At 35.5% G+C, this 19,627-nt stretch overlaps 1 protein-coding gene across 1 annotated transcript in view; it reads right to left on the bottom strand.

Annotated features, from left to right (window-relative positions):
* Positions 1–514: 514 nt before the first annotated feature.
* LOC133336373 (facilitated trehalose transporter Tret1-2 homolog) overlaps positions 515–19,627 on the bottom strand; it is a 34,366-nt gene continuing 15,253 nt past the window's right edge. Inside the window, exons 2-4 of the mRNA XM_061544669.1 lie at positions 5,876–6,487; positions 3,666–3,917; positions 515–1,081 (exon numbers count right to left, since the gene is read on the bottom strand). Of these exons, the coding sequence (XP_061400653.1) occupies positions 515–1,081; positions 3,666–3,917; positions 5,876–6,487 (1,431 nt within the window). The remainder of the gene's footprint in view (positions 1,082–3,665; positions 3,918–5,875; positions 6,488–19,627) is intronic.

Here is a 19,627-nt window from a genome sequence, read left to right as displayed (position 1 = left end):
TCTATATATATAGAGGCAGAGACATATACATTCTTTAAGAATGAGAGAGCATATTGTTGTTGTTATTTTTTTAATTTTTTCAAATACTTTTTTCGGGTGTTAAATATTTTTTCTTAAAAATAAAGTTTTTTTTTCATTTGGGTGGGGATAGAAATATGTAAGGATTTGTTTTTGTTGTTGTAGGTGGTGGTGTTGGTGTAATATATAAATTCTTTAACTTAACAGCTAAATATACTTAAATATCTGTGTGTAATCAAATACAAAAAAATAGTGGGTTTTGGAAAAAGAAGAAAAAAAATATTTGAAAATTTAAAATATTTTTCAATTTTTAAATATTTTCCCCCCTTTTTCCAAAACCCTTACAACAATTTTATTACTAAAAAACAAAACTTAAGCATGTCTTTTCTTTCTTCAAATCCCCAAAAAGCAGCTCTCTCTTTTTTGTTCTTTCATTCTTCAACACTTCCCTCCTTCTTTACTTCCATTATTTCATTCCTTTATCTCATTCTCCTCCTTAAATAGCATTACCATTCGATTGATTTTGATTCGGCTTCTTACCCTCCAATTCTTCTTGGATTTCATTTAAACTTTTACCCTTAGTTTCCGGTACGAAGACAAATACAAAGATAGCACCGACAACAGTAATACCAGCGAACAGCCAAAATGTTTGACCACTACCCAATGCTTCTTTGAGGTTAACAAATGTCTTGGTGACAATGAAAGCCAAAACCCAATTTGATGTACCAGCAATGGAACCAGCAACACCTTTAATATCCGATGCGAAGAGTTCACCCATCATCAACCATGGAACGGGTCCAAAACCAATAGAGAACATAATAATGAATACACACAAACTGCAGACGGGTAACCAGCCAAGACTTTCAACGCTATCACCATTTTCTTTCATATAGAAATAAACACCCATGGCAATTGTGGAGAGAGCCATAACGCAAGCGGAGGCCAAGAGCAGGAGACGGCGACCCAATTTATCAACAACCATGACGGAAACGAAGGTGGCAATCACTTGCATAATACCAACAACAATTGTTGAGAGATTGGCATCAATACCGGTATCAGCATCCTGAAAAAGAGAAAACGAAAATAAAAACTTAGTTTCCAGAAATGATTTAAAATCTTCAGGTTATCACATATATTTTGTTTATAAAGGGAATTTATTAAAAGGTAGGATTTCATACTCTGAGATCCCTAATTACTGGCATGAAGTTGTTTATCTAACTAGAGATCCCTACAGTACTTCCAATAATTAGGGGTTTGTAGTTCACAAAAGAGATTAACTTTGTAGGGTTCTCTAGATCAATAATTGTATAACGTTTCTCGCAGTACTAACATCCCTTACTATACCGAAGTAATCCAAAAATTTAATTTCCTAATGTTCTCTGGCAAACCATAGTTCCCCAGGCAACCGGAGCCTAGCTCACAAATGCTTCCGGCGTATCAAAACTGAACAAACATACAATTTCATCCAATTAAATAATGTTCAATGATTGCCAGGTCATCATATATGTTCATAGTATCTATGTTCCAGCTTACACAGCATTCGTTCCCTAATTAACAACTTATAAGTTTTCCTGACTTAATGAAGTTTTCCATTTTTTTCCTTTTTATCTCCTATCCTTCTTGCCACAGTCTTCCTAGTTTGCAAGTAAGTTGTTTATCTATCTAGAGATCACTAGCATACTTTAAATAATTAGGGTTTTGTAGTTCACAAACGAGAAATAATTCGCAGGGTCCACTAGATCAATAATTGTATACCGTTGTCCACGGTACTAACATCCTGCCCAAGCCTAAGTAATATAGAAATTAACTTTCCAAACGTTCTCCAACAAAAAATAGTTCCCATGATGGCCAAATGCTTCTAAGCTTTTTAAGGCTGATTACAATTACTTAGCATACTAGCATTACAATTACTTAGCATACTAGCATAAGGGCCTTACAAACAGCCCTTATAAATCTCCATAGCATCAATAATCCAGCCCACAATGATATCGTAACCTAACACATAAACGTTTTCCCGAACACCAGAGATTGACAATTTTACCAGATTCCCTAACCCTATTCTCTGGTGGTATTAAATTGTTTATCTAACTAGTGATCTCTAGCATACTTCAAATAATTAGGGTTTTGTAGTTCACAAAGGAGATTAACTTTGTAGGGTTCTCTAGGTCAATAATTGTATACCGTTATCCACTGTAATAACATCTTTTCTATATCTAATTAATCCAGAAATATATAACGTTCTTCAGCGAACCATGGTTCCCTAGGTGGTCAAAATGTCCCAGCCGACAAATACTTCCAAGCTTTTCAAAACTAAATTGAATTTCTTAGCACTAAGTTCATCCTGAGATGTTTCATGCATGTCAGGTCATCAGAAATTCCCATACCTTCATCGCTTTAGCTCTCAAAGGTTTAATTCCCTTCTTCTTAAATACTATCCCGAGCAATAGGATTTTTCGCTCACTAAAGTTTCGTTGTTTTCTAAGGATCGCTAATTCAGAAATTTGTTCCCGAATGGTGAGATTCTCATTTCTGTCTTTCAACTCGCGACTACCTATTTATACACCAAGGATCGCTAATTCATGAACGTTAACCCGAATAGGAACATTTCCCTCTCTCGTCAGTGATTCGCGCCTTACAAGGCTCTCTAACTTATAACGCTTCGATGGATTGCAAAAGTTTCGCCGTTCACTAAATTCAAGGAAATATAGGTGACTATTATTCCTTAAATTACCTCGAACCTCACGAGAAATCTGACCAACTTCAAATTTCTCAACCCGTTTTTCTACCTGGAGATTTTTCTGTTTTCGTCAGCGATTCGCAGCTTTCTAAAATTCTCTCTCAAATTTATGAGGTACCACTATTTTGCTCACATCCTCAAAGAGGTTCCCTAGATACTTCACAAGGGTTTTGTAACTCTCAAGCTTTTTTTCCTACCCTGTTTCAAAGTTCTCAACAAGGTGACTGAAATTCCCCACATAATTCTCCAGGGTTTCAGAACTCTCAATCATTCATTTGCATGTAGAGAATCAACAGTCAATCAGCGATATCCACCCAGGTTTTCCGAGGTTCTTTATACAAATCCCGGGTTTATCTAGGGGAACAAAATTTCAATATTATTTAGATGGCCGAATTCCCCTAGCTTCCACAGGAAACTTACTTCAGTAAGGCTCAAACCGTATTCCCAGCTCTCCGTGCTTCACAAGGACAAGAATGTAGAACAAGAATTCATGTTTTGGTTGATTGCTTATCATCAGGATACCCTTGTGGATCAACTTAAATTACTATCTGGTTTCCCTGCGGACCAAGTTTCCATAGCTCGTTCGGATTTTTAGATACACTTCGACTACATATCTTTCAAAACTCTGTTGATTTTAAATATTCCCCAGGATTCTTCCCAAATTGTTCATAACACTCGAGGTTCCTCAGTTTTAAACCCGAGAACTTTGATAGGCATGGTGATTATCAAAATTCTCACGTTTAAAACATTTTCCTTGTACAGTGGGTTTATTTGATTATCTTGCACTCCAATATTTCTTCATATCATCGAAATGAATCACATTCCGGTATCAGTTAATCTATAACAATCTGCCTTCCTCTTTCCCCATCTTCCTCCCCCTTAAATTATTTACAACTTCTTGCGAACTTACCTTGAAAATATCAGTGGAATAGAAGATGACGGCATTAATACCGCACAACTGTTGGAAGAACATCAAACCCAAACTGATGCACAAAGCCTTAATGGTGACGCGACGTGTCAAAGCACTACCAATCGAGACGGGATTTTCTTTGATTTTACGTTCGGTTTCTTTCAACTCTTCAATTTCCATTTTGTAATCGTATTCCTTGCCACGCAACCATTGAATCGATTTAATAGCACTTTCGTTCTTATTTTTAGAAACCTGCAAAAAAAAGAGTAGAAAAAATTAGAATTTTTTATTAGAAGTTTGAATAATGGGAATAGTAAAGAGACTTTTTATAAAACTATGATTAAAAAGGCAAGGGCTCAAGCTATATATGTTTCTAAGACGAACCTTCGGAAACCTTTAGTTCTTTAACTATCTACTTAGGTCACTAACATTTCCTGGCTAAGAAATTGCACCCAAAACTCTGCGACCAATTCAATAGACGTTTTCATTAGCTTCTAAAAGTTCCGCACCTCACTACAGAGTTTTTAATAAAATACGAAATTCCCTTGTTTTAATCACAAGATACCCCAAAACTAGATTCGCAAGGACAATATAGTTGTATATTATTTAAGAGGATCCTAAGTCATCGTGAATCTCTAACTAAGCTCATCGTTATTTACTCTCAGCTCAGGCTCCTCAGTTCAACAGCTTTTCATCCAAGGATCCCAAGCCATATTTGCTTGGACAAATTTTAATAGATCCCTAAGTTAAAAGCTAATTAATTACTTCAGTTCCTCAAAGTTGTTCAATTGGGCGCCAGTCTCTACCTCAGTTTAACCAAATCTTCTCAAGCCAGTTTCCCTAACTTAACTCAAGTTTTCCAATTGGGCGCCATTTCATACTTCGGTTCATATTATTTTCCCAGACTCCATAGAAAATGCATTATTGAACCCAGACTCCCTGGAAACCAGGAGGTTCCATATATGCTTCTCCCATTTTTCCCTAACATAATAGCCAATTAAATTCTTCAGTTCCTCAAAGTTGCCAGTCTCTAACTTAGTTTCATCAAGTCTTGTCATGCCAAAATACCCAACTAAAAGCCAACATTGTTCAGTTCCTTCAAATTTTCTAATTGGGCGCCATTCTCAGCCCTATAAAATTGTTAGAGGCCAAGGTTCAAGGTGATTATACTCTTCAGGACGATTCGAGGTTTTGACCGAAAACTATTAATAATCCAATGCTTTGCTTGGCTTTAGGTCTCCCTGGAGGTTCCATATTTGCTTCTCAATTTTTCTAAGCTCTCCAACATAGTAACCGATTCTTCAGTTCCTAAAAATTTACCAATCCAGTCTGTACCCTGCTCGACCAAATATTTTCATAATAACTTCCCTAACCTAATTGCATATCATATTTTCCAATTGGGCGCCATTCTCTACCTTGGCTCAAATTATTGGTCTCAGCCCAACTAATTACATTAGCACTCCTATTTTCTTCAGGACAGTTCGAGGATTTGCCAAGAAACTGTTATAGATCCGAAGTTTTGTACTTTGCCAAATCCCTGAGTTGTTCGATCACCAAGGACCACAAAATCGTAACATAAACCCCAATTAAATTCCTCAATTCCTTCTTTTTTCGATTGGGCGCCATTCTATACCTCTGCTCAATCAAATAATTTCATGCTAACTTTCCAATTAAACTCTGCAATTCCCTAAAAAGTTTCGATTGGGCGCCATTTTCTACCTCGGTTCAATAATTCTTTTCAGGTCAACTGCTTACCTTAGCACAGGACAGATCGTGGATTTGCTAGGAAACTATGTATGACCCGAAGCTTTGCTTGATTGTATGCGCTGCAACTTTATTATTAACGAATTCCCTATGTTGTTCCGATCACCGGGGATCAGATCCACAAATTAAAAACGAATATTATTATCTAAGATACCCTAGGACTCTTCTGCGTAGGTTCTTCACATCGATTGACTTTATTATCACAAATTTTTATTCCATCTTTAGCAAAGACACCTTCGCAAAGTCTGACTAGCAAGAAGTTCCTAGGACTCAGGAGGTTTGTTGCTGAGAGTTTTAAAAGACCTCTAAGTTGTAAAGTTCTTTAGATCGCCTAGATTCAGAACTACTTTTCCAAAGGTATCCTAGGTCACTTCTCCGCAACATCTTCTGACCTATTCCATCCCTAACTCTTCAAAATATATAATTTTTTATTTTTTTGTACTCACCAAATAGGTAGGAGATTCTGGCATAAATACAAATATAGCTCCAAAGACCAACGGCAACAGACCGCACACAATGCTCATCCAAAAGACATCGAGACCAGCTCCAATTGCGTACACAAACAAAATACCAGCCGTTATCATCAATTGGAAGAAACTTCCAAGCGTACCACGAATTTCCTTTTGCGCAATTTCACCCGTATACATTGGAGCGGTAACACAGAAAGCACCACCAGATATACCCAGGAGAAAACGTGCCGCGTACATCATTTCTACATTTTGGGCCCAAATCAAGAGACACCAACCGAGAGTGAATGGCAAGACGAGCAACAACATCGTCAGTTTACGACCAATTAAATTGATGAGGAATCCAATGGGTATACAAATGAAAGCCGCACCCAATGTCATGGCAGAACCAACCCATGAGAAGGCAGATTCGCTCACAGGGAAACCATATTCACCATCCAGCAAGGGTGTTTGGGCCGGTGATGTCCAACCCAAAAGGGTACCGGCAGCAAAAGCGCCACCAGCTGCTGACAGGGCGGCTACATATTGGGGTAGGGTTTTCGAAGGTGTATCACTTGTATGAACCATGGTATCGAGTAAGGAATCCTGATCCTGTAAAGAAATGAAAATGAAAAAATTAAATTAGTATTGAAGTTTAGATTTTTGAATATAAAGAGTTTTGAATACGGTTTTAATTTTTTTCCTAGGAAAAATGTTACGAGTTTTAACCTCTTTTGTTTCTTGTGCATTGATGAATTGTTGCGGCCCAACTAATGGTAAGCGCAAAATTTGATTGATTATTTGTCATTGCGTGTTACAAATTGATAAGCCAATGGCGTGGTTGTGAAAATATTTGCAATGGGGGAAGGCGAATTTTTAGAGGGATTCCTAGATCACTCAGTGTTCTAGGACCACAAGATCAATAATGCATAGTATTTCCTAAAGCTCCCTGGAACATGGAACCTCCATATTTCCAATTGGGCGCCATTCTCTACTTCTGCTCAACCAAATCTTTTCATGCAAACTTCCCTAAATTATTAGCCAATTAAATTCTTCAGTTCCTTCAATTTTTCTAATTGGGCGCCATTCTCCACCTGGGCTCATATTATGTTTCTAAGACCTACTGATTACCTTAGAACTCCTAAATTCTTCAGGGAAACTGTTGTAGATACGATAAAATAATATTTAAGAATCATCACGAACTGAATCAAAATTATTAACATTACTTGGTCCGAACTTACTGGTCATCGTGCGTTTTGGGAACATTTTCTAGATGGGCATTATTAAGGTTTTCCTAAATATAAATTCCCTGGGCTAATTCTCTAGGGATGCCTAGATCGCTCAGTGTTCAAGGGTCACAAGTAACGCATATTACTTCCTAAGGCTCCCTGGAACCTCCAGGGTTCAATAACGCATATTATTTCCTAAGGCTCCCTGGCGGTTTCATATTAGCTTTGTCAATTAAATTCTTTAGTTCCTTCAAAATTTCCAATTGGGCGCCATTCTCTACCTGTGCTCAACCAAATCTGTCATGATAACTCAGTGTTCAAGGGTCACAAGATCAGTAACGCATATTATTTCCTACGGCTCCCTGTCGGTTTCATATTAGCTTTGTCAATTAAATTCTTTAGTTCCTTCAAAATTTCCAATTGGGCGCCATTCTCTATCTCTGCTCAACCAAATCTGTTCATTCTAACTTTCCCAAATTAATAGCCAATTAAATTTATCAGCTCCTTCAAACTTTCCAATTGGGCGCCATTCTCTACCTCTGCTCAAATTATTTTTCTTAGATCAACTCCTTGGTCTAAACCATTAGGGATCCCTAGATCGCTCAGTGTTCTTTGTGAACTAGGTTCGCAGTAATCGAAATGTAATTCCTAAACTTTTTATAGGAATCTAGTCTCCCCTTTATTTACTACTAAACATTATACGCCTCTGCTTCGAGTTGTCATTATTTGTATAGAGGGGCTTTTCTTTTAATCACCACTAATACCCGATATTCATTTTTATGATCCCCTGTGATAGATAATGTTTTGTTATTGCCGGGGATATGTAATGTTATTTTCATTTATTTGTTGCACACTTCATTGAAGGTGCTCTCAGAACCTATGTAAACTTGACATCGAATGTTGGGTAAAGTGCATGCACACTATTCGAAGGCATGCTCATTTTCAAGTGCAAAATTTTTGAAATTCCATACATCGTATGACAGATCCTTTATAATTTAAATGGAATCGTTACCGAATACAGGGTAACGTATGAGGTAGGGCTTCCTTATAGGGTGTGTAATAAAATTTTTATTTCGATTTCATCATCACCATCACCCTCTTATCACAATTACATTTATTTGTCAATATCACTAATATATTGACCGCCATTTGATGATAGAAAACATAGGTAGGCAGGTTGTTACATTTTATTACAACTGCCATTTACATCCAAATACGTAGATCCTTATCAAATTGTTAGGTATTTGTTTATCTAATAAATATTCGATTTGTTCAATATTTTCCTCCATAAATATTTGCCGAGGAAGAAAAAAAATGTATACAATTCATTTGCTGTTTTGTAAGCATGGTACTTATAATCGAACATATGCGGATTAGTTGTAAAAAATAATCCTCAAGTAAATAAATAAAATAATGGAAAACACTTTAATGAAGTACGAGATAGTGGGATTGCCGATATTCTACGAAATTATGCAATGAATCATCTATAAGGTGGTAAAAAGAAATGGCAACACCAAGTAAGCAAAGACTCCAATCACTGTACATAGTTCGCGGATGCGTTGTTTCTATTCAACAACAGATGGCAACCTCATCCCTTTGGACAGGCTACACTAGACCAATCATCATTGGAATAATTGGTTTTCTAGTTTTTTTAACAATTTTAAATGTTTAATCAGCCGATAAATATATCCGACCCTACATATGACGATAACGCCACCCAGAATAAAATGGGAACACTAAATAAGCAAGGACTTAATCCACTGCGCAAAATTCAAGGATGCATTGTTTCTATTCAACGATAGATGGCAATCTCATCCCTTTGGACAGGTTACACTAGACGAATCATCATTGAAATAATTCATTCTCTACAAAATTTACTCGTTTTTCTTTGCCAATTTTAAATGTTTAATCGGCTGATAAATATATCCGAAGCCGTCTGCCATAAGAATAACAAAAAATGGCTGGATATAGCGTCTCCAAGAGGAAATTGGGAAAACAAAATAAGCAAAGACTTCAACCACTGCACAAAACGTTACGATAGATGGCAGCCCCAATACCTAGGATAGGCTACAGCAGACCAATCATCAACATAAAAACAAGGAAATCATTAAGGAATCTTGATTATTAAGTACTAATCGTGTAAGATGCTTTGTTTTGTGGAAGTTCTATGCTTCCAAGAGGAAAAAACATAGTGACGACGTTAGTGAACTAGCTTCCATTGGTTATTAATTGTTTGGGAAACCCCGGTGAATCAACAAGAAGAGATCACTTGAAAACGCGCTATTTAAATTGGACATTTTAGTTCATGGAGCGGATTGATTTTTCTCGTAAATTTTCTATAAAAAAACTAGTTGTTAATAAAGTTCCGAACCTTTCGTAGCTCATTTGAATCTTTCTATCTTCCATCGTTCCTTTTTTTATTTCCTTAACATTGTTCATGTTTATTTAAACCCTAGTGAATCAGAAGACAGCGATATTGTGAAAATGTTCCAATTAGAATTGGACAATTCCGTTCACAGATTGATTTTTCTCATTTGTTTGTAGAAAGGAACTAGTTCCGACTCCAATATATTTCATTTGAATCTCGTTCATTTTGTTTCCTCGTTCACAAAGTTCCGATAGTGCCGTGTTAGTTCGAACCCTAGTGAATCAGAATGAAAACATCTCTCATAGGCTCCAAGAGATGTAAAAGGAAAAAAGAAAAATCAGCTGATAAAGTAACAAGGGATCTCGAGTGAACAGATATTCTAGTGTAGTGGGAATTTAATTCAATAATGCAGACTGTAGTAATCAGTATGGTAGGGTAAAGGGTCAGGGCTTTTAATATTTTGGGACCCTTTAAACCAGAAGATCTCTTGGAAATTATCTAAGTATGAGCTGATATATTTTTCTCGTTCCTCTTCTAAAATAAGAACTAGATCCTTATAGTTCCGATTCCTAGATAGCTAACTAATAATTAGTATGATTGGCTGAAGCTTCGGCTATCATTTCGGATTCCATTAGTTCCCACTCCAGAATTGGTATAAACATAATTAAATGATTAAGCAGATTAACTCATAGACTCCAAGAGATGTAAATGGAGAAAGAAAAATCAGGGATCCCTAGTGATCAACAGATATCCTAGTGTAGTGAGGATTTATTTCAATAATTAAGACTGTAGCGAACTATGGTAAGGTAAATTGTCAGCTACCATTTCAAGGGCATTTACATTAGAATTTTTTACCGGGTTAACCCACTTTATGAGGATTTATTTGGCATATATTCAAAGGAATTGAAAATTTAAACCCACTCGGTTAACCAAACCCGGTTCAATGTAAACGACCTTTTAGGTAGGAGCAGATAGCTTTTTTCTTGTTTAATTAAAAAAAACTAGTTCTTTACTATAGTTCCGATTGCTAGATAGTTCATTTGAATGCCACTAGTTCCGATTTCAGATAGTTCATTTGAATCTCACTCGTCGTTAATTTTATATTTTCGTTGATTTGAAGAGACGTCTTGGAATTTTTATAGTTGGAATTGGACAATCTAATTCAGGGAACGGATAGTGAGAGTAACACTCTAAACACAACCAGAGAAACAGGAGTCAGCGGCATACTTTTTCGCCGGCGTGAAACCCAAACGAAAGAGTTAGCGGCAAAAATGTCAATTATTTGTTTTCAATTTTTTTTTAAAGAGCAAGAGAAAAGATTTGAGTATGACGCTGAGCAAAAATGAATAAAATCTATTCTAGCGTCAAGTCGCCAAACGCGAACGTCAGCCTTCGGAATTTCCTGTTGCCAATAGGAAACACACGGTAAACGACCGTTGCTGACTCTAGATTCTCTGGTTGTGTTTAGATTCTAAGGGAACTAGTTCCTTACTCTAAATCATAGAGCTGATGGAGATAGTAACAGTCTAAACACAACCAAAGAAACAGGAGTCAGCGGTATACTTTTTCGCCGGCGTGAAAACCAAACGAAAGAGTTAGCGGCAAAAATGTCAATTATTTGTTTTCAATTTAAAAAAAGAGCAAGAAAAAATATTTGAGTATGAAGCTGAGCAAAAATGAATAAAATCTATTCTAGCGTCAAGTCGCTAAACGCGAACGTCAGCCTTCGGAATTTCCTGTTGCCAATAAGAAACACACGGTAAACGACCGTTGCTGACTCTAGATTCTCTGGTTGTGTTTATAGTCTAAGGGAACTAGTTCCTTACTCTCTTTTTCTCCCTGTTTCATTGTTATATTTTGTTCACATTGCACTGATATATACCAGTTTTGAGACGAGATGAGGCTGCAAAAGAAATTGAAAAAAAAAACTAAAAGAAACAAACAAAATGAACTAATGGTCTAGACATAGTTCTACAAGAAAATCTGTACTAAAATAGATCCCCGTTGAACTAAATTCTCTATCCATACAAAAGAAATCCACAACAATTTTAAGAACATTGTAAACTTGCTGAAAGGAACTATTCCGCAAAAGGAACTAGATCCGGTTCTTTCGTTCATCTGGTTCCTTTGGCTTCAATCGTTCCTTCTTGCTCTAGATCCGGTTCATTCGTTCATCTGGTTCCCTTGGCTCCAATCGTTCCTTCTTGCTCTAGTTCACGTAGTTCCTTTTGAAACAAACGAGCTTTTCTGGATAGACTCAACAATATTGCTTGTTGTCGTAGCTATCCAGGTAGGAATAGGCCTCATTTTCAAAAAAGTAATAAAAAAATGACCCAATGGATAAGCCTCTCAATAATAACTATTGGGTTTTCTGAGCCCCAAATACAATATTTTTGGTTATTGACGTTGTCAACCAGTTGAAAGGGAATATTCTGCAAAAGGAACGATCGGTACTAGGTCCGGTTATTTTGTTCATCTGCTTCCCTTGGCTACAGTCGTTCATTTTTACTCTAGTTCGCCTAGTTCCTTTTAGACCAAATTTACTAATGCACTTAATAAAGCTTAATAAAGCTATGGAACTGAATGAATGATCTCGTTCCTTATAAATTACAGTGTTATATAGTTTAAAAATATTTGTAGGGATTTACAGATAAATTGATCTGATATCAGGCGCATAATAACCTATCCTTTCAATATATGTATATATTGATTCTAACGGTTTCTTTACATTTTGAATTTTTAAAACTAATCGAAAGCTTTGTCAAAAAAATGACTGTTAATAACATTTCACTTTACATGGTAGCTTTACCATGCTAAGCAAAAAAGCTTTTCCATTTTCAGAGTACATTTACATTTGATGGTCAAGGTAAAAGCGGCAGGAAAGCTTTCGTATCTGTCATTAAACACACAATACACCCAAAAACCCGTTATGGCAAAAATAACATTCAACTGTAAAACCGATTTAGAACTTCCTGTAATGACCAGTCAAACGACCGGCCAACCAGCCAAATATGAAAGCATTTTCAAGTTTATTTAAAATTTTTCAATGTATTAAAAATAAAAATTTAAATTCTAAATGCATTCGGCATTAATAAAAGTCTGGCATGTGGGTGGGAGGTGTGATTAAAATAAACTAAAACGTCAATAGGTGTAAGCAGACAGACTTGGGTGCGTTTGTGCGGAATAAAAATAAAGTGAGGCTATGTTTACATGAATTGTAATTTTAAATTAAGGGAAGAAAAAAATTGGAAAGGTAATATCGGAATACGGGCGGATGTCATAAACAAAAAATGGGTCATCAGTTCTATTTGAAAGGGCTAATGGGGGAAAATAATTTCCCTTTGTAAGCATACAAAGTTTTCTTCATACTCTCGTGCCTAGCATGCATGCCCTTTATATGACCTCTGTTAGCTGAATTCAATGAATTCGAATACGTAAAAAATTATACGCAAATTGTGCCTCAGTATGGAAAATCAAAAGCCGTGAATAGGGGACCTCTAAAGGGCAGAGGAGCGGTTTGTGTTTTTTTTTTTTGCAGCTGGAGAAGACAAAAGGCGATCGTAATAAAATACGATTTTTTGCGGACAAAATCGCACATATGAAATTCAAAACACCACCACTATTGACGCAAGTTGCCGGTTTTTTCTGAGGTTTATTAGGGTTGTGGTTTGGCATCGTTTTGAAATGAGAAAAAAACCTAGACTAGAGAAAAAGAGTGAGCGAGAGACAGACACACCTCCCTTTTAGACATCGTCACCAAACAACCAACCAGCCAACCGACCGGCCGACCTGCTTGTAGTTCTTTCCCATAAGCGGTCACATTTTCGAACTAAGTAATTTAAATAAAATCGCGGCGTCGTTCGCCGTTTGAAGGCGACAAAGTACAACGTATGATACCACTATTCATATAGACGACGTATTTAATTGTTGTTGTTATCGTTATTGTTTTTTTTTTGTATTTTTTTGTTAAGCGCACACCGCAATGATGCGAATAGATAAATTGCCTCATATGTACATAGATGTTTTGATAGTGAGATTTATTTGTGGCTACAGTGGTTTTTGAATTTTGGAGACAAAGGTAGACAGGCGTATTTGCATAATAGATATGCGGGGGAGCCAGTAGACCACCAAAAACAACAACAATAATAGGTTGGTAATATGATATCAAATCTCAGGTGAGTGAGTGAACAGTGTTTTACGGGCTTTGAGGATATTTGTTTCATGTATGTAGGAATCGATGGCCGACGCGTTGTGGAATAACATATTAGAATACAACACTGTATATAAAACAAATGGTCCGTTCCCGCACTCAAAAAATATTAAAAACTTTGTATGAATTTATAAAGGAGAAATTGGAAAAAAATCGATTAATAGAAGATTATTGTCAGGATTTAGTTGTCAAGAGGAATAGTTTACAACCACAAGGGTAGTGTTAGGCAATCTAGTTCATGGAGGTAGTCGATCTTTATTGTTCCTATTTTAAAAAAGGAACCAGTTCCTTAATATACTTCCATTGCTCCTTATAGTACGTTTACATTGTACCGTTAACCCAATGGGTTTAAATTACCAATTCTATTGTATATACATATGCCAAATAAATCCTCATGAAGTAGGTTAACCCTGTAAAAAGTAAATGCGGTTTATAGTTCCGACTACTATATAGTTCCTTAAAATCTCGCTCTCTTGCATCGCTCATTTTGTTTTCATGATTCACATAGTTCCGTTTCGATTCGTGCAGGACAATAAGCAAGAATATTTTTTTATTAAGAATATATTTAGGTCCTATCGTTCAGTTATCGCAATAGTTCCAATGAACTAGTTAGTTTCGTAACTACCGAACTCTATATAAAAGATGTTATTGAGGATATGTGGACTTATTTTTTAAAATTTTTAACAATGTGACAGCATCTGAAAAAAGAATGAACAATAATAAAGGAACGAGATCAGAAAAAGGAACTAAAGAACTGGATCTAGTTCCTATCGTTCATTTATTGTAATAGTTCCAAGAAATTAGTTCGTTCCGGAACTACCCAACTCTATACAAAAGCTCTTATTAAGGCGAAGTAGACTTCTTTTATATATTTCCAACAATATGACAGCGACTGAAAAACGAATGAAAAAAATATGTGAATAAAGAAACGAGATCGGAAAAGGGAACTAAAGAACTGGACCTAGTTCCTATCGTTGATTTATTGGAATAGTTTCAATGAACTAGTAGGTAAAATGGCATATACATTAGATCTTTTTACCGGGTTAATTTACTTTATGAGGATTAGTTTGACATATACGCAAAGGAATTGGCAATTCAAACCCACTAGGTTAACGAAATCCGGTTAAATTTAAACGAACTATAAGGCTAAGTGCACTTCTTTTATATATTTTTAACAATCTGCAAGAATCTGAACAACGAATGAAGAATATAGGCATAAAGGAACGACATCAGAAAAAAAGAACTATAGAAACTAAATAACTGGACCAAGTTCTTATTGTTAATTTATCAGAATAGTTCCAATGAACTGGCTTGTTCCGGAACTACCCAACTCCATATAAAAATTATTATTTAAAAATAGGTAAAGTGTACTATGGTGGACCGAACTTCAAAAACGAATGAAAGTTGCTGTAAAGCAAGTTAGTGATGTGAAAAATAAAACCGGTACACATCGCCCAAGAGCAAATGATAATATTGATGGCGTTGTACAAAGTTTTGCAGAAAATCGGGGGTTTCCATTTCTTGTTATTCATTTCAATTACTTCAAAATAGTTCAAAGAAACTATTCCGTAAAAGGAATGATCGGTACTATATTTGGTTCCCTAGTTCATCTAGTTTCTTTTAATCCATCTAGTTTTTTCCGTTCGAGTTGAGGAATGCGTGAAATTAAATGAGCTATGGAACTAAATGAATAACTTTCTTTTGCGTAGAGACCCGTATATTTGTATTGACAGATCATGCTCATTTCCAACAAGGTAGCTAGATCAACAAACAAAATTGTTTGTGGGAAAAGTTTTCGAATCGTGTTAAATCTCGAAGAGGCGATTGAAATCTTCTGAGTTAACGCCTTACGACCTCTTTCATTGGGGCTCACATGAAAGAGGTCTCATTAGCGATCTATAATTCCCTAGGGAAATTTTTGATATTAGAGAACCCTAACAAATTAGGGAATTGGAAACCACATGAAAGAGATTTCATTAGCGATCTATAGTTCCCTAGGGAACATTTATATATTAGAGAACCATAACAAATTAGTGAGCACTAGTTACTAAGGGATAATATAGAGAAATAGGAATGATTGTGAATAAATTTAGAAGACTAAATTAATTTTGAAGACTACCAATAACACTTATTTTTTGGAGGTATAAAATTAAGCTCATAAAAGACTTATTCAACTAGAACCTACTATTTTCGAAGTTTAATACGTGTGTTTTTAATAAAATCAAGCATTTTTTCCATCGAAAGACCAAGGAATAAACAAGATCTTTTACTGGTGTCCAGGAAAGTATTGTTATAGATGGTTAAAGTGGAGGGCTAATGTTGTCTGAAAGTCTAGTCTAACTTTTTCTGGTAATCCTCAAAAACTATTTGTATGATTCTTCTTTTAGAAGTCTGAAAGAATACATGTTTTTTTAGATCACATGTTTTTATTTTAAATATCTTTTTTACATATTGGTGTTTCCCAAAAACACCAATATGTTTATTTTGGAAAATGAGATAATCGGTTCTGAAAATAGGACGAAAAAAACTTCAAAAGAAGAAGACTTATTTGTGGGTCAAATTTTTATTTTTTGAACACAGAACAAAAAATAAAAATTTTTATTAAAGGCTTCCTGAAAAAGTCTTTGATGTAATCTATAGTGGTGTACACACTATCAGTTTAGAGGGAGTGACTTAAATTTTGCTTGTTTGCTGATGTGACAGTTCATGCCCGTCATTCATAGAGCATTTAAGCGGTGTACACACTATCAATTTTGACTGTCAGCTTTTTTATCGATTACTGACTGTCCAACAACCATAAATATTTTTGTGGTTGCCTGATGAATGACAAACATGTGAGGCCACACTATCAAACAAGCAAAATTTGAGCAAGAGTGTCATTCAAAAATGATAGTGTGTACACCGCATTACGAAAATATGCATGATTGTAATCGATAAAAGGGCTTAGAGTTCATACTAATAGTGTGTACACCACTTAAGACAAACCCATTTCCTAATTATGTATTGTCATCATTGTATAATTATAGCAATTCCCTTTAAGGTTCAAGATTTTTGCTGAAAATAACTGTATATTTTTAATGGCAAAACTTAAAATTAGCCCATTCAAATCTTTCCGAACACAATCGATGACAAGTAAAAATAAAATGTAATTAATTTTTCTCGCATAAAAATAAAATGATCTATCTATAAATACCAGCATAAGGCAACAAGATATAAATTAAACAGATATAAATGAAACCGATATAAAAAATATTGAAATCGTTTTCAAACGTGATGATGACACAGAATAATTGTGAAGTTAAATTTATGGTTTGATGATGTCACTAAACCATTTTTACATTTGAAAGTAAATGAAAAGAGAATTATTGTATTTGGGTATTTCATCATCATCATCGCCATCAACAATGACAACAAAGGGTCACATTGTAATGCCCTTGGGTGAACGAAGGAACGCACGTACATTTTTTAACAATAAAAGTTGTGTGGGGATTAGTCATTTAGGAGGAAGAAGAGGAGTACGGAAGCAGAGGCCACAAACTGGACATAGAAAAGTTGTTTTTTTGTTTGTGTGTTCGACCATCATTCTTGCTCCAATGCACATACATACCATGTTGTTTTGTCCTCTACAAAGTCATTGCTGCTAAAGTCACGAAGAAGGACGTTGAAGGAGGACGAGGGAAAAGACGTTGTATTCCACAAGGAACATATTGGAAATAGCTACGTGACTTTTCAACAGTTGTGTGCAGCCATGAAATATCCGTACATAAATACATATGTATGTGTGTAGTTAGTTATAACTAGTTCCACAGGTTTATCTACGCCCATACACATCATGGATTTTCGTGTTTACTTATTTAAGAGACAAAAAATCTCCAGCATCCTCCTCATCTCCGACCAATTGTTTGCAAGTCAGTTACTTGTTCATTTAACTAGTTTGACATAAAGAGGATTATGTAGGGAAGCCATCTTCGACGGTGTCATTAAGGCAAATTCAATGTGGTCGGATGGCGTTTTTTTGGTCCCCAGATTCTCCGGGATTTTTCCTTTTTCGGAGGTTAAAAATATTTGGTATCAAATTTTCGTGTTTACTGTCACTAGAGTTGGGTTGTTTCGCAACGAATTAGTTTATTTGAACTATTCCGAGAAAGGAACAAACTGAACTAGGTCGAGCTCTTTTCATTTTTCTGATCTCGTTCCTTTTCTGTGCTTATTGCCTGCATTTCGATTCTGTAGCTACTAAATATGTTACTAAATATAAATTAAAATCATTTTGTTTTTAAATTTTGCTCAATTTGTTCACTTTTTTCATCAACGAATCGAAGGAACTATGAGAACGAAAAAACAAAATGAACTAAATTCATTGGCAGTAGGAATGGAACTATATTAAGGAACTAGTCCCTTTTTAAAATAGATACGAGAAAGATCTATCCGCTCCATAAACTAAATTGCCCAACTCCAGACTAGGGGTGGTTCATTCCGAAGTGAACTAGTTCATTGGAACTATTTCGAGAAAGGAACTGTGGGAACTAGCCAACCTTTTTTAGTTCAAATAGTACCTTTAGTTTTTCTTACTCTTTTATTTATTGATCTCATTTCCTTTTCCAATATTTTTCTTTCCATGAAAAAATCGTAAAATATTAGGAGTCACAGTTCGGAACTTTTATTGTTGTGAAGCTTCTCCAACCTAAACACGTAGCAGCTTCATGGTCGGAGTTTGATTGCTATGTGCCATATTGCTCTTTCAAGGGAAATGTTGCCGGATCGTGTTAAATCTCGAAAAAGGGATTGATATCTTTTGAGTTAACACCTTAAGACTTCTTCCTTTGAAGCCACATGAAAGAGAACTCATTAGCGATCTATAGTTCCCTAGAGAATATTTCGAAATAAGAGAACCCTAACAAAGTAGGGATCACCAATGACTAAGGGATAATATTGAGATGATATCGAGATGTTGGGACAGATTAGTGATGTGAGGAATAAAACCCATGGAAGTCACTAAAGAAGAGCAGAGAGCATTGCTGTTGTAGCCGAAAGTCTTCAAGAACACCCAGGCCAGCCTATGAAATTGGAAATTTCACAAATTTCAGTACACGGAATTTTTAATAATGTCAAAGTTGTCATCATTCTGACTTATTAGGTCCATTTTCATCCATTCGATGACTACTTCATAAAGCAAAATTACCGTATCTGGGTTATTGTTGAGAAGTCGATCCATCCTCAGCGCATGATAGTGCCAATTTGCATTTCCATAAGTATATTGGTCAGTATTAAAATGCAGGTGATTGTATTTTAACTGACTTATCTTATCTTCGAGGTGTGTATATAAATATTTAAAATTAATCCTGACAGAATTTTATAGTTGACCTTAAAATTTTGTTCATATTTTTATGAACAAAAGTTTAAGGTCGACTTCAAATTGAACCGAATATATATTTGGTAACATTTTTAGAGGATTGGACCTAAGGTTTCATTCTCATCGAAGGACCACTGAATACTGAAAATGTTACCAGATTTATGGAAAGAAGGTTCGCTGTTAAAAAATCTCTAAGTTTACTAAAGTTTACGAAGGACCAAAGTATTCCGAATCTTTGCATTGAATTGTGCCAGCTTTTCTGACTACTCATATTGTATTATGTCCGATGTGGAAGAAGGATGTGTACTGTGAGAATTGTGAGCTATTATGTGTCTAAGATTAGGCTAAGTTAGATTGGTTTATGTAGTTCTTAAGTAAAAATAAAAAATATTTCACAATAAAATTAGAATTATAGTCAAACATTAAGGTTGTTATTTCAATGTCTCAAACAAGTGGTCCTTCGAGCCGATCAGATTACCACTGTAATTAACAAAACAGTATATAAATTCTTAAAGAATAAAGTAGTCGTTTTAATTTCAGACTCTGTTTCATTTTTATTCAAATCTTTTCATTTGTCTTTGTTGATTTTCAA

This window comes from Musca vetustissima, unplaced genomic scaffold, assembly GCF_032173495.1.
Source record: "Musca vetustissima isolate MV318-11 ecotype Yass unplaced genomic scaffold, APGP_CSIRO_Mvet_v1 utg40745, whole genome shotgun sequence".
NCBI classification, from domain to species: Eukaryota; Metazoa; Arthropoda; class Insecta; order Diptera; family Muscidae; genus Musca; species Musca vetustissima.
The sequence above is the reverse complement of the archived record's forward strand: the minus strand, read 5'-3'. Positions and strand labels throughout refer to the sequence as shown.